This window comes from Lactuca saligna, chromosome 6 (genome assembly GCF_052625555.1).
Source record: "Lactuca saligna cultivar CGN05327 chromosome 6, ASM5262555v1, whole genome shotgun sequence".
NCBI classification, from domain to species: Eukaryota; Viridiplantae; Streptophyta; class Magnoliopsida; order Asterales; family Asteraceae; genus Lactuca; species Lactuca saligna.
The window spans coordinates 178,899,286-178,914,898 of record NC_136422.1 but is presented as its reverse complement, the minus strand read 5'-3'; the positions used below and the strand labels follow the sequence as shown (position 1 = coordinate 178,914,898).

Genomic DNA, 15,613 nt, shown 5'->3' with positions numbered 1-15,613 from the left:
ATATCATCAGCTAAAAGTAAGAGAGTAAGATATAGAGAAGACTGCATTCAGAACCCAATATGGACACTATGAGTTTTTGGTTATGTCGTTTGGACTAACCAATGCTCCAGCAGCATTCATGGATTTAATGAACAGGGTTTGTAATCCGTTCCTTGATAAATCTGTGATAGTGTTCATTGATGACATTCTGATTTATTCAAAAAGCCAAGAGGAGCATGGCAGACACTTACGAGAAGTTTTGGAAGTCTTAAAGAAGGAGAAGCTGTATGCGAAGTTCTCCAAATGTGATTTTTGGATTCGAGAAGTCCAATTCTTGGGTCACGTGGTCAACCAAGAAGGTATAATGGTTGATCCAACAAAGATTGAAGCTGTAATGAAGTGGGAACAACCAAAAAGTCCCACGGAGATTCGAAGCTTTTTAGGATTAGCCGGATATTACCGAAGGTTTATCCAAGGCTTTTCTTCGATCGCTAGTCCATTAACAGCTTTGACCCACAAAGGAGCTTCTTATGCTTGGAGTGATAAGCATAAAGAAGCATTCGAGAAGCTAAAGAAGAAACTATGCGAGGCACCGATACTTTCTCTACCCAATGGAGTTGAAGACTTCGCTGTTTATAGCGATGCGTCTGGTGTTGGATTGGGTTGTGTTTTGACCCAAAGAGATAAGGTGATCGTGTATGCATCTCGACAGCTGAAAGAGCATGAAAAGAACTACCCGACTCATGATTTGGAGTTGGCAGCGGTAGTTTTCGCTTTGAAAATATGGAGGCATTACCTCTATGGCACGAAGTGCAAACTTTTCACTGATCATAAGAGTCTCCAATATCTCTTTAGTCAGAAAGAATTGAATATGAGGCAACGACGCTGGCTGGAACTACTTAAAGACTACGACTGTGAGATACTTTACCACCCCGGTAAAGCCAATGTTGTCGCTGATGCTCTCAGTCGGAAAGTCAATCTTGAAAAGCGAAGGCCAAGAGCATTGAGAATTGAAGTTGTCTCAACCATTTTAGAAAGTATAAAGAAAGCTCAAGAGGAAGCTTCGGAGAAGAATGACCGGAAGGAAGAACGTTTGGGCAAAACGTTGGTGTTCGGTGTAAACAGTCACGGACTGAAGGTGTTCCAAGATCAGATTTGGATACCTAAGACAGGAGGAGTCAGAGATCTTCTGATGGAAGAAGCTCACAAGACCATGTACTCAATTCATCCCGGTAGCACTAAAATGTATAGGGACCTGAAACCCTATTATTGGTGGCCGACGATGAAGCTCGACATTGCGAAGTATATGGCCGAGTGTGTGACTTGTGCAAGAGTCAAGGCACAACATCAGAAACCGTACGGGAGTTTAGAACCATTGCCTGTGCCTATGGGTAAGTGGGAAGACATTACTATGGATTTTATCACTAAACTGCCCAGAACAAAGAATGATCACGACATGATTTGGGTGGTCGTCGATCGATTCACTAAGAGTGCGCATTTCATAGCAGCCAATGAGAAATGGTCTATAGAAAAGCTTGCGAATTCTTATGTGAAGGAAATTGTGAGACTTCACGGTGTTCCGCTAACAATTGTGTCGGATCGTGATAGTTGTTTCACCTCAAGATTTTGGAAAAGTCTACAAGAGGAATTGGGTACCAAGTTGTGTTTAAGTACAGCTTACCATCCGCAGACTGATGGTCAGAGTGAACGGACGATACAAACACTTGAAGATATGCTGAGAGCGTGTACCTTGGAATTCCTAGGTAATTGGGATGAACATTTACCTTTGGTAGAATTTTCCTATAATAATAGTTTTCACTCGAGCATAAAGATGGCACCTTATCAAGCTTTGTATGGACAGAAGTGTCGTACGCCGTCTTGTTGGCTTGAGGCTGGGGAAAAGCAGTTTATGGGGCCGGAGATAGTCCATCAAACTGCTGAAAAGTTGAAAATAATTAGGGAGAGAATGTTAGCAGCTCAGGATCGTCAAAAGAGTTATGCTGACAAAAAGCGAAGACCGATGACTTTTGAAGTTGGAGATTCGGTTTTGCTTAAAGTCTCGCCGTGGAAAGGACTTATAAGATTTGGAAAAAGGGGAAAATTAAGTCCAAGGTTTATTGGACCGTTTAAAGTTCTTCAGAGGATTGGGAACCAAGCTTACAAGCTCGAACTACCAGAAGAACTGAATGGAATTCATAACACTTTCCATGTGTGTTATTTGAGGAAGTTCACGGGAGAATTTCCCGATATAATTCCACTTTCAGAGTTGAGGATCGATGAGAACAAAAGGTTGATTGAGGAACCGGAGGCAATTGTTGACCGAAAGACTAAGAAATTGCGACGTAAGATGGTGGAGTTAGTGCTTGTCCGATGGAAACACACGAATGGGCCAAATCTCACCTGGGAGACGGAGAGTGACATGATGAATCGCTATCCGCATTTGTTTGCTGGTGTGTGATTCCGGGGACGAAATCATTCTAAGGTGGAGAGAATTGTAACGCCCGTGTTTCTAGGCTTGCCATTTTTAGCAATGTAATAGTCTAGGTTAACCTTGTAACTCAACTTGAAATAATAAGAATGTATTATTTGTGAATTATTTGAATTATGTGATTTATGTGTGTATTTTCTTAATTTTATAATTTAATGAATTAAGAATAAAATAAGCGTCAAAATTTAAGTGTGAGATAAGCCCGACATCTTTGCATAAAGTTGTAGTGGTCGAAACAAGGATTCTGGAGATATAAGGAATGCCAAAATTCGAGTTATAACGAAGAAGTTATGACCTGTCGAAGTTTCGCGACAGAACCGGCACGACGCCGAGTGATGTAAAATATGAATTTAAGATAGAGCGATATTTAGCCTTAGTGAACCAAACGAAAGTCGTAGATTTCTTTAAACCGAGAGCGTGCATAAAAGGAACGCCCAAATCTGACTTCGTATGAGGAAGTTATGATTTTATGAAGTTTCGACTTAGCAGTATACAACCCGAATACTCGATTTGAGATCGAGCGGTTTTTAGCCGAAACAATCTAAATGAGAATCGAAGATCTTGTTGTTAGTAGCGAAACGATGACAAGTTAGGCGAGGACGGACGTCAGACGAAGAAGTTATGAATTTATAACGAAGTTTTTCTGTCCCGGCCTTCTAAAAATAAATAATAAAAATAAAAGTCAAAATTAGCCGATGGAGTCTAAATGAAAGTTGTAGAGTATGGTCTGACCTTCGCGTGGATATAAAGAACGTCGAAAACGGAGCTCGTATGCGAAAGTTACGCAATTTAGAAGTTTGACAAGTCAATTACGCCCCGCGTAATTTGAGTACGCCCCGCGTACTCAGTCGGATGCAACTTGTCTGACCAATACTCGAGTGCCACCAGTCGATGCACGCAGTGACGTCAAAGTACGCCCCGCGTAATTTGAGTACGCCCCGCGTAATCCCAGACCCAGCAGCCTATAAATAGAACTCGAATTCAGCCATTTTCTCTTGTTCAAACTCTTCTTTCTCTCTAAGTTTTGCCTCGATTTGCGTGCCGTTTATACCCCAAAGCCCCGGTAATATTCCCGAGCCCCGAAGCAAGATCCGAAGCCCCGAGAATCCCGAAGAGCGTTATTCCCGAGCCGAAACGCTGCCCGCGAGGAGCCCGGTTTTGTGAAGATCTTCCAGATCTACGGAGAAACACCTCTTCTGCAAGACGTAGTGCTGCCCGATCATCTTCTGATCAAGTGAGTGTGTAGTTATTTTCATTCCAACGCAATATTATGAAGTATTTTCTATAAAATACGTGTTATGTGTATATATTTGGTTGTTATACGTGTGAGTGTATATTCACTCTCTTCTATCTTACAGATCTGATGTATTCTCTATGAAATACGTGTTATGTGTGTATGCCTCATCTGTTATGTGGAATATGTATTGCTTAAAGCATGTTATACAGGTTTTTAAACTATGTATAAAAATGTATATTTTTATCTACTAATATGTTGGGTAGAACATGGGTAGATAATTGGTGTGTAATAAACAGATGAGAGGCCTCGGTGTTATTGGTGTTATTCTAGTCATTCAGCAGAGTATGGATGACGACCACGGACTATTCTAGACTGTCCTGTGGAACACTAGCAGGCTCATTACCTGTAGGTGTTGTGAACGACGTGTTCACCGGTGTACTCTATCCCCCACATGGTTGCCTTTAGGACACTTAATGTTGAGGAAGCCCCTCTGCAGTAATGTCCGTCCCGATGAAAAATCCTGAAATAGGTTCCTTATAATAGATGTTATTTTTAGGAACGTAAGGTGAGGATAACGGGAATGGGTAATCGGGTTTATTGTTGATTGTTGAAATTAAATATAATTATTGTGGGTTGAAAACCCTATATGCTCACCAGGCTCCCAAGCCTGACCCACTCAGTTGATTTATTTTACAGGAAGTGGCGCAAGAGCTTAAGATGGGCGAACATCAAGTTGTTTTGTTTACAAGTCTGTATATGTATATATTTGTTGAATGACTTGTAATGCTATCGTTTATGCTTTATGATCTGTATCGGAACATGACATCCCGTCTTTTGATTATGAAATGAAATCATATTTCTTTATGAAATGTTTTGATAAATATCTATTTTATCATGTTTTGTTTTTGGGAACAAATTCCGCATCTCTTTTAAAATTAAAAGGATTTACTCTGAAAATTATTTTAAAAAGCATAAATGAAATCGGTCTTTTCTGGCCGAGATTTTGGGGATGTCACACATTGTAAGGATATTTTAAAATAAATAAAATCAGAAATTTTCCTTTTATTTTAAAAACTTTGCGGAAGAACTTATCCTTACAATCCATATGAAAAACTTGTTGTTATCTATTCCTAAGCAATATCTCATAACTCCTAAGAAGTAGCTCAAGAATCCAATCTTCAAACTATGCGATAGAAATTCATCTACGCGATCAGATTCAACATATTCTTTCTTTAAGTTTCTTTACTTTTCTTTGATTCTTAAAACACCAACATGTGACCTAGTCACATCATGTATCAAGAATCTCAGAATAGAAACTTAGCAGAGTTAGATAGTGGATTTTACCTGAAGTAGAGTCAAACTTATTGACTTTAATATCCTTAGATAAATTTGGCAGCTTCGCAACTAATGCCCATTCCTTTGGTAATGGACCCTTGATAATGGAACTATCTCAGACTTAGCCTCTCTTTACCATTTGGTCAACTGAGTTGACTATGGTTGATCCGTTTCCATTAGGAAGAGAAAGCTTTACTGGATATCCAATGTCATCATTGTCAATGTCCATAAAGTTTTGGAAGTCGATCTTCTAATCAAATTTGCTTTACTAGCCTTCCAAATCATTACTGATTCAGCAGTACCAAACAAATAGATAAGATTATTAAGGGTTGTGTCATAGTTTGTTTCATAAGAGTCCCAAAGGAACTCACTATGTGACTTAGAAAGTGATTGAACATCCAACTTTCTCAAGTCTTTGACACCCAACTCTCCCGGCTTGTCAATATGTGACTTCATCTCCAAGATGTGATCACACCTAGACCTTGCCTTGCCAATAGGGCTTGAGTGACCTTGAACTTGTGGGTTAGGGAGAATAATTAGAGGAGGTGGAGGAAGTGAAGTTCCAAGAGATTTGGGAAGATCATTGATGTCTGAACTAGACATTTTTTGGGAGATATTCAAGTTTAGTTGATTTAAAGTCCTTAATATAACACCCAATATGAAATATTAAGGCTAAGACCCGACAACCTATTTATAACTGGAAGAGGGATGCTGTAGTCCAAGTTAAAATTGTTGAAGGTAGGTAAATGATGATTTACCAATTTCCACCATGAAAAACGAAATATAATTTAGTTTTAATTGGATTTGAAACTCCTAGATCTTTTGAGATTCATTGAACTTTTCAATGATATGTTTCAATCTCGAGTGTGCCCTTCAGGTTTTGTGATTGGGATGCCGAGGATCACAAAACAAGGTGTGAAGTAACCATGTAAATTACTTGGTACTCTTAAATGTTTATCACCCAACCGATGTGCCAGTAAATCACACACGCTCCACCGGCCTATGATTAAACTTTAAGAAACCATTTGCCTACCTTGTTAAATCAAGCTAGTGTGCCGGTAAACCACACACGCTCCACCAAGCGACTTAAGCAAAGTGCCAAGTATAATTTCATGGGTTAGCACCTTATTCAAATTTTCCTAAGTAACCAAGATTGGGAATTTATAAAAGGTTTAGTTACTCAGTATTTATCATTAATACTTTTAATGAAAGGAGAACTTATAGTCTTTGTCCTACCCGTTCGGCTAACGACCCTCCACCAGTCAAGGAAGCGGTGGGTGAGAGTGGACACCCATTAAACTACCATTTTATAGGCGGTAACCTTATACCCCCCTTATAGACCGACTTTGTGAATGAGGCCTACTAACGGTAAGACTGACTTTACTCTTATATATATATATATATATATATATATATATATATATATATATATATATATATATATATATATATTATTAACTTATAATATTATGAAGTATAAGGGTTGAATTTTAATTTTTAAAATTCTAAGGGCTAGTTTGTATATATGGATGTGTTTATGTAAGCATGTTTTCTAAATAATTAGGGTTAATGACTTAGGAGGGTCATTAGGTTTCAAGTTTGTTCGTATTAGGTCTCTAAAGTTTTTTTTGTGCGTATTAGACCAATATGGTTGTTATTACCGTTTAGAAATAGTCATTTTTACCGATTTAACCGGTAAAAATGGCTATTTCTTAACGGTAATAGCAACCATATTGGTTTAATACGCACAAAAAAAAACCTTATTGATCTAATACGAACAAACTGCAAACCTTATTATCCTCAAACTACAAACCTTATTACCCTCCTAGATCATTATCCCCGTAAATTACCATAAACTCCCAAACTACAAGCAGCATTTTGTTCCCTTTACTCTTTGAAAAGGTAAACTATTCTTTGTTGCCTTTTGTACAAAACGCGAAACGCACAAATTCTTCAACCTCATATCACTCCTCTTCTTCCCAAATCGAAAGACCCTTTACTTTCTCAAAACCCTAGATACAACAAAAATGGGGAGCCGACAGGCCGAGAAGCTTATGAACCAGATCATGGAGCTCAAATTCACGGCCAAGAGCCTCCAACGTCAAGCAAGAAAATGCGAAAAAGATGAGAAATCCGAAAAACTCAAAGTCAAAAAGGCAATAGAAAAAGGTAACATGGACGGAGCTCGGATTTACGCCGAAAATGCCATCCGTAAACGCAACGAGCAGATGAATTACCTTCGTTTATCCTCCCGCTTGGATGCTGTCGTTGCCAGGCTTGATACTCAGGCGAAAATGACCACGATCAGTAAATCCATGTCGGGGATCGTCAAGTCCTTGGAGTCAACTCTAGCTACAGGGAACTTACAGAAGATGTCGGAAACGATGGATCAGTTCGAGAAACAGTTTGTGAATATGGAGGTGCAGGCTGAGTTTATGGAGAGTTCGATGGCTGGAAGTACTTCGCTTTCGACTCCGGAAGGGGAGGTTAATAGTTTGATGCACCAAGTGGCTGATGATTATGGGCTTGAGGTGTCGGTTGGATTGCCTCAGGCGGCTGGGCATGCTGTGCCGGTGAAGAATACAGAAAAGGTCGACGAGGATGATCTATCCCGGCGTCTTGCGGAGCTCAAAGCTCGTGGGTAATTATCTATCTTTCCGCCATACATTCCGATGGATCTTCTGCTAGGTAATCATCCGGAATCATGATGTTATGTAAATTTGAGTATATCACTTAATTTCTTCAATATTATAAGTGTATGTCCTTTACAGTTTAGAACTTTTAAATCCTTATGATCTTGCTGTCCATGTTCTTGAATTGGTACATCTGAAGTTGATGTATTTGAGTTTGACACTGAATTTGAATTTGTAACTCATATTATGGCTAGTTATCTTTCATGGTTGCCCATTGTCGAATTATGTAACATTTTGTCATTTCATCTCTGTTTTCTGGCCTTCCGTAGTTCCATTAAGTTGTTTTATTGCTCAAAATTTTTCCAGTTACTATTCATGTCCCATGATACTGGATAGTGGATAAGTATACTTATCTTCATGGATGGATTCATATACACGAGGATTAGTTAGATATAATCATGTCTCACTTATTACAAAAAACGACAAATTTTCTTCCACTGTATTGGAGTGCTGTGATTCTTCATTCAACCATCTTCTGTGAGAAGAGTCTTCTGAGAATTGCAACACTTGTTATAATCAAGTAACTCAATTGATGATTTAGTCTAACTGCACGAATAGGGTAAAAATGCATTGATAAACCGGTTACCCAGGGGTGTGTAATCGAGCCGAATAGTTCAAGCTCGAAACTCAGCTCGACTAAAAACTTGGCTCGTGTTCGACTCAAGCCTTCATTTTCAAGCTCGAGTTCAAGCTTGATGAAGTAATCTTGACTTTTGCGCTCGACTCGATTCGATTAGCAATTAAAATAAAGATTAAAAGTCTAAATATAAATATTCTCGATTAAGCTCGCTAGTTTCCCTAGCCGAGTATTCCAATACCCAAGCTTGACTCGATAATGTACTTAGGTAGTTTGTCTCGAACTGAATCGATTTCAAGTCGGTCTCGAATATCTCACGAATAGTTTCGATTCAGTTAGAACCCTGCCCCTATCGGTTACGAAAGTACACACTATTATGTGATTCAATAGATAAAGTTGGTATCTACTCATTTAACTGGAATATGTAAGGCAATAGTACACAGTTATGCTTATATATGAAAGTGAAATATGACCCTATTCTAGTATATATCACATTTAAGGTTATTAATTTAGCAGAACTATTTATTAATCAAACAATAATTAATAAATGATTTCTTTTTTGTTTTTACTACATGTTGCCTACTACAAACACATCAAACACTACCATTTTGTCATTTCAGTCAATCCTTAAATATGTATCGTAATTCAAGTAATTTAAATGAGATGATGAATGTTAGTTAATCACATATTCAATAATTTTCTATTTGGAATTGTATGAAATATTATTTGATGTTGACAAACCTAAATACCCTAAACGTTAAACAATAATAGACTATGGCAAACCCAAATACCCAATGGAGTTAGCGAATTCATCCTTGATGATACGTAAGGTCTAGAACCAAGATTGTTGAAACAAAAACCAATGATACGACTTTTTCAGATCCCTTCATGGCAAGTGGTGACTCTTTTAAATCCCTTACCCTTCGACTTTAAGTACCTTATATTAATAAAACAAAAGATAAACCGACTAAAAGTCCTAAACAAAACCGCTGCTTTGATGCGTATATTTTTTCAAGAAATCTGAAAAAAAAAAAAAACACATCAATGTACTTGTTTTGAGTTCAACATCATAAAGCTTAAACATATAGACAAACATATATAACATATTTTATTGTGTAAAATTAAATGTGAAAAATATCATAAAATTAACACGGTGGCCGGAACTCGGAATCCGATGTATATGTTTGGAATACGTTTTCCAGAGTTCGATGAACATGCTTGAAATACGTCTTCCGGAGTCCGATATTCTTGTTTTCATTATAAATTAAGCTAATGATATTGAAAAGAAACTTACAAAAACGTAATTAAATCTCGATAAATTAAACGTCATAAAAGCCAGGGTGTAATTTGTCTAGAAATATTTCGCTGAAGATATAATTTTTGTTCTCTAAAGATTTTTTAGTGAAAGACAGAAAGAAGATAATATAACATCTAATTATATATTTGTTTTCTTTAACTTAGTTGTGTTGTGCCCCTAGAAGGTTCTTTTAACTTATTTGTCTAGTGGCCAACTAGCACACGTATTTCCTCAAATGTCACTAACATGGTGCCACGTGTTTGACCATCTTACGATTAAATGTTGAAAAACGAACTAAGAAGAACCATTTATCTACTTAGGCAAATTAGCCCGTTACTCAATGTTCTACTGGTGTATAATAGCTGTATCAACTACCACTATATATACAATCGCCTCAAGTTTCATTACTTAATCCATATCACACCAAAAAGATAATCATGGATTTACTTCTATCATTCATAACCTTTACAGCAAGTATATCTTGTTTCCTGTTTTTTGGTCATCTGGCATGGATAAGAAGTGGAGCTAAGACGAGCAGCAAAGGATTAGGAAAGACAGTACCTGAAGCACCAGGCTCATGGCCGATAATTGGTCACCTGCATCTTTTATCTGGTTCTCAAGTTCCTCACAAACTCTTGGGCTCTATGGCCCACAAGTTTGGACCAATATTCACCATCAAACTTGGGGTTAATCGAGTCCTAGTTGTGAGCAATGCAGAAATGGCTAAAGAGTGCTTAACCACCAACGATAGAGTCTTTGCAACCAGACCAAAATCCATGGCAACTGAGCTGATGGGCTACAATTATGCTAATTTCTCCCTTTCACCACATGTATCATACTGGCGTGAGATACGGAAGATAGTTGTTCTTGAACTTGCCTCTCATCATCGCCTTCAAATGCTATCACAAATCCGAGCCTCTGAATTGAAGTCATCCATTGTAGACTTGTATAAAGATTGGAAGACAAATAAAGGGTCTTCTGAAACGATAAAGGTTGATATGAAACAGTGGTTCGGGAACTTGATTCTAAACATGACTGTGAGGGTGATCTTTGGGAACCGATTTTCACATGGCGAACAAAAGGAAGATGATCAATTTAAGATTTCTATTAGGCGGTTGTCAGAACTATTGGGTGCGTTTGTCCCTTCTGATGCGATTCCATGGTTGAGGTGGATGGATATAGGAGGGTATGAGAAGAAGATGAAGAAGACAGCTAAAGAATTGGATGTTGTAATTGAAGGATGGTTAGAAGAGCATAGAAAGAAGATGAACTCAACACAACATGTAGATGAGAGGGAAGAAGAAGAAGCCTTCATGTCCGCTTTGTTGTCTCGTGTTAAAGAAGTTAAAAAGGATAATCTTTCTGGCTTCAGCACTGATGTGATTGTGAAAGCTACATGTTTGGTACTATTTTTTGGTAATCCTTAAGTTACATATATATCAAAAGACACAGTTGTGAGTTTTTGTTGCTTTTCTCAGGCACTTTTAGCTGCAGCAACCGATACCACAACAATTACTCTAACATGGGGTTTAGCTTTACTAGTCAACAACCCTGTTGTGTTAAAGAAAGCCCAAGAAGAGATCGAGAAGCATGTAGGACAAGATAGAATGGTTGAAGAGTCGGATTTGAAGAACTTGGTCTATCTTCAAGCCATTATCAATGAAACAATGCGACTTTACCCAGCTGCGCCACTTTCTGTTCCTCATGAGTCTACACAAGACTGCATCGTAGGTGGTTACACTGTTCCTAAAGGGACTCGACTTTTGGTAAATATTTGGAAGATTCAACACGATCCTGAAATATGGGAAGATCCATTTGAATTCATACCCGAGAGATTCTTGACAAGCAAAAAGGATATCGATATCAAGGGTCAACATTTTGAGTTGATTCCATTTGGTAGTGGTAGAAGAATGTGCTTGGGAATCTCGTTCGCTGTAAATGCTTTGCAGTTGATATTGGCCAATATCATACATGGATTTGAGTTAAAAAATCCATCATCTGAAGCGGTCGACATGACTGAAAGCCCTGGATTGACAAATCTCAAAGCCACTCCACTTGAGCTTTTAATTGCCCCACGGATATTGCCGGATTTTAACTTAGTGCCGCCTTAGGGCTCCACCACTCCACTGAGCTCTTTGTTGTACAGTGATTTGAGTTGGATGCCTGTCATGTAGCGTTTATCCCTATTGTTTTTATACAACCAACCATATTATAATTGAGGTATGTACAATAATTAAAAAGAATTGCATTTAGCATCAATAGATAAGGTGGTTGTTCATGGTTCTTGAAATAAGAAAAAAAGGCTTCTACTAACACTGAAAATCATACATTTGTAGATTATTTGAAATTAAACTTACTTGAGAACGTTCAAAGAACAAAAATTTGAGCAAATCGCTCAAATACCTCAAACTACTTTACCTGAAACAACGAAAAAAAATGGTCAAGGGCATTCAAAGAGAGTGCTATTTTTTGATTTGGTTGCCACATGAAAACTTGAAAGATGTAAAAGAAAAATACCAAAGGGCCGGGTAGACGTTATCGGCGAGTTCCCAAGGGAATCCAATGTATGAATCTTGAAACAAACGAATCTTTGATAAATATGGATTGCCAGGTTGTTGGATATGTAGAGAATTTACCCAAAGCTTTTCTCATGTACTTGTTTTGAAGCTGTCAAAATTAAAAACAAAAAAAAAATTGAACTTATTTTCTTTTGTGGGGAAAAAATTAAATTTCGATATGTCAACGTATCATGTTAGCATGCCAGATTATCAAAACTGACACAACATCAAACCACGTCAGCAGGTAATCGGATTGATCGGTCAAGTGGTCAGAATTGTAAAAAATTAAAAAATACAGTGTCTCATTTGAGACAAAAAAACATAATATCAAATTAGAAATTTTGTGTAAATTTAATGTCTTTTGTGCTATTTTCATTATAGGATGCCCAACCGTCCACTAAAATAGTGGAATGCCGGCAATTTTTTTCCAATCGTACACGATATTGAGCGGTATTATAGTGTGAAAAAATTTGGCCGCCGGATATAGGGCTATCCTTGTGCAACACCAAACTTGCTTTTTCCCAATATTAAATTCAATAGAATTGGTTTAAATAAATTAAATTGAATTATAAAATAATAAGCGAAATATTTTTATAATATAACATTATTTAAATAAGTTTTTAGTATAAAAATTTAGTGTGTTTTTGGAGTGAAAATATTTTTGTGTTAAAAAGTCATATTTTTGTGTTTTTTTAGTGGTTATGGTTAGAATTGGCCTAAGCCAATTTTTCCTATATAATCATATATAGTCTACAAAACCCTATCAGTAAAAAATTGAAATCTCTATCGCTATTATAAACAAGTAGGCTTTGCGATATTAAAATTTTATAAAACATACATGATACATGATCATAATGATTGTTTTACATGCCATATCCATCCTGTTTATTATGTTGATAGTTAAATAATAACAAGGCTAAAGGCCAACCAAATCACGATAAGCTTACAACATGCAAACTAAGTTACTAAGGGCAGCCAATCAATCAGGGTTGGAGGACTAAGGTGACACTCGGTAAAAATCTGTCAAAAAGCGCGGCGCAACAAAGAGCTCAAGCGGAGTGGCTTTGTGATTTGTCAATCCAAAGCTTTCAGTCATGTCGATCTTCTCAGACAATGGATTGTGGAAATCATATGCATGTATTACGTTGGCTAATATCATCTGCATAGCTTTTAGAGCAAAAGAGATTCCCAAGCATATTCTTCTACCACTTCCAAATGGAATCAACTCAAAATGTTGACCCTTCACATCAATTTCCTTTTTGCTTGTCAAGAATCTCTCGGGTTGGAATTCAAATGGATCTTCCCATATTTCAGGATCATGTTGAATCCTCCAAATATTTACCAAAAGGCGAGTCCCTTTAGGAACAGTGTAACCACCTACGATGCAGTCTTCTGTAGATTCATGAGGAACAGAAAGTGGCGCAGCTGGGTAAAGTCGCATTGTTTCATTGATAATGGCTTGAAGATAGACCAAGTTCTTCAAGTCTGACTCTTCAACCATTCTATCTCGTCCTACATGCTTCTCGATCTCTTCTTGGGCTTTCTTTAACACAACAGGGTTGCTGACCAGTAAAGCTAAAGCCCATGTTAAAGTCACTGTTGTAGTATCAGTGGCAGCAACAAAAATTGCCTTAAAAAATCACAAATTAAGTTAATTCTCAACTGTTTATGAATGACGCCCAACAACAGGGACTAAGAACATAAGGGATTAATTACAAAGTAATACCAAGCATGTAGCTTTCACAATCGCATCAGTGCTGAAGCCATAAAGATTCTCTTTGAATTCTTCTTTAATTCGGGACAACAATGCCGCCATTAGAACTTGGTGTTCCCCTTCATCTTCCTGTTGCGTACAACTCATCTTCTTTCTGTGCTCTTCTAACCACCCATCAATTACAACGTCAAAAGCTTTTGCTGTCTGCTTCATCCGCTTCTCATAGCCTCCTAAATCTAGCCATCTCAAGGCTGGAATGGCATCAGATGGCACGAATGCACCGAATAGTTGTAAAATGCTTCTGATAGTGTTCTTAAGCTCATCTTCTTTTTGTTCACCAAGTGACAAGCAATTCCCAAATGCCACCCTCAAAGTCATGTTTAGACTTAAGTTCCCAAACCAATGCTTCATGTCAACCTTTACCGTTTCAGAAGACCCTTTATTATTTCTCATCCAATTTTTGTATATGTCTATTATGGATGCCTTCACTTCAGAGGTTCGGATATGTTGTAGCATTTGAACGCGATGTTGAGACCCCAGTTCAAGAACAATTATCTTCCGCATCTCACGCCAGTATGATACATGTGGTGAAAGTGCGAAATTAGCATAGTTGTGGCCCATCAGCTCACTTGCCATGGATTTTGGTCGGCTTGCAAAGACTCTGTCGTTTGTTGCTAAGCACTCTTTAGCCATTTCTGCATTGCTCACAACTAGGACTCGATTAACCCCAAGTTTGATGGTGAATATTGGTCCAAACTTATCTGCCATAGAGCCCAACAGTTTGTGAGGAACTTGAGAACCAGATAAAAGATACAGGTGACCAATTATTGGCAATGAGCCTGATGCTTCTGGTACTGTCTTTCCTGTTGCATTTCTGCTTCTGTGAACTCCAGTTCGAATCCATGCAAGACGAGCAAAGAGCAGAAAAGAAAACATACTAGCTATTAAGGTTATGGATAGTTGAAGTAAATCCATGATAATCTTTGTGGTGCGAATTGCGATGGATTGTTTACGGAATCTAAAGATCTAGTATAGAGGGGATTGTAGGGTTTCATATTTATCATAGACGTACACCACAAAATTATTAAGTGCTGTTGATAAACTGACTAATCAAGTTATTGGTTCTTTTCCTTAATTTTTCAAGATTTTATGATGGCCAAACACGTGTGGATATGTTGTCCCACTAAACAATAAGTCAAAAGAATTTTGTTCGACTACAAATATTATTTTGAACCATACTTTTTTAACTTTTTGCAAAAATTTATAGAAACCACATGTTGCACTTCGAGGATAGTGTTTAAATGTATGGATAATGGGTAACAAACTTCATTTTGATTAATTCAAATTTTTTTGTCACTAAACTATTGAAATTGTTCATATTTTATCCTTATAATCGGTAACCGGTCATAACGGTAAAATGTGAACAGTTTCAATAGTTCAGTGATAAATAGATAATGAAAAAAAGTTTAGTGATTAAATGTGAACAAAATCGAAAGTTTTTTCCTTCTAAAAAAAATTCAATGACTAAATGTGAACAAACTTACTCTTGTATTATATTTTAACAAATTATTTATTTTTGTTAAATTCTAACAACATTTGTTGACGAAGAAATCTATGAAATAAAAAAAAACCCCAAAAAATATATTAAAAAAAACGAAAAACCGAAACTGAAATAAAAACCAATGGTTTGGTATTTTTCAAAATAAAAAAATCAAAATTTTCATTCTGATTTTGG

At 37.3% G+C, this 15,613-nt stretch overlaps 2 protein-coding genes, 1 long non-coding RNA gene and 1 pseudogene across 3 annotated transcripts; 2 read left to right on the top strand and 2 right to left on the bottom strand.

The window, feature by feature from the left end:
• The first annotated feature begins 6,954 nt into the window (after window positions 1–6,954).
• LOC145002052 (ESCRT-related protein CHMP1B pseudogene) lies at window positions 6,955–7,957 on the top strand (annotated as a pseudogene).
• A 993-nt stretch (window positions 7,958–8,950) lies between these two features.
• Window positions 8,951–12,241, bottom strand: LOC145000684 (uncharacterized). Its single transcript, XR_013661331.1, has 3 exons — window positions 12,124–12,241; window positions 10,168–12,024; window positions 8,951–9,329 (listed from the first exon to the last, which is right to left on the bottom strand). It is a non-coding gene; the product is annotated as an uncharacterized LOC145000684 (long non-coding RNA).
• Window positions 9,911–11,884, top strand: LOC145000683 (cytochrome P450 CYP82D47-like). Its single transcript, XM_078959948.1, has 2 exons — window positions 9,911–11,009; window positions 11,085–11,884. The coding sequence occupies exons 1-2, from the start codon at window positions 10,044–10,046 to the stop codon at window positions 11,715–11,717; spliced, it is 1,599 nt and encodes a 532-aa protein (XP_078816074.1). The 5' UTR covers window positions 9,911–10,043; the 3' UTR covers window positions 11,718–11,884.
• Window positions 12,242–12,974: 733 nt separating the features above from the next.
• Window positions 12,975–14,966, bottom strand: LOC145002147 (cytochrome P450 CYP82D47-like). The gene is made up of 2 exons (XM_078961444.1): window positions 13,891–14,966; window positions 12,975–13,794 (listed from the first exon to the last, which is right to left on the bottom strand). Exons 1-2 carry the CDS (start codon window positions 14,851–14,853, stop codon window positions 13,162–13,164), a joined length of 1,596 nt encoding a protein of 531 aa, XP_078817570.1. The 5' UTR covers window positions 14,854–14,966; the 3' UTR covers window positions 12,975–13,161.
• Between the last annotated feature and the right edge of the window lie 647 nt (window positions 14,967–15,613).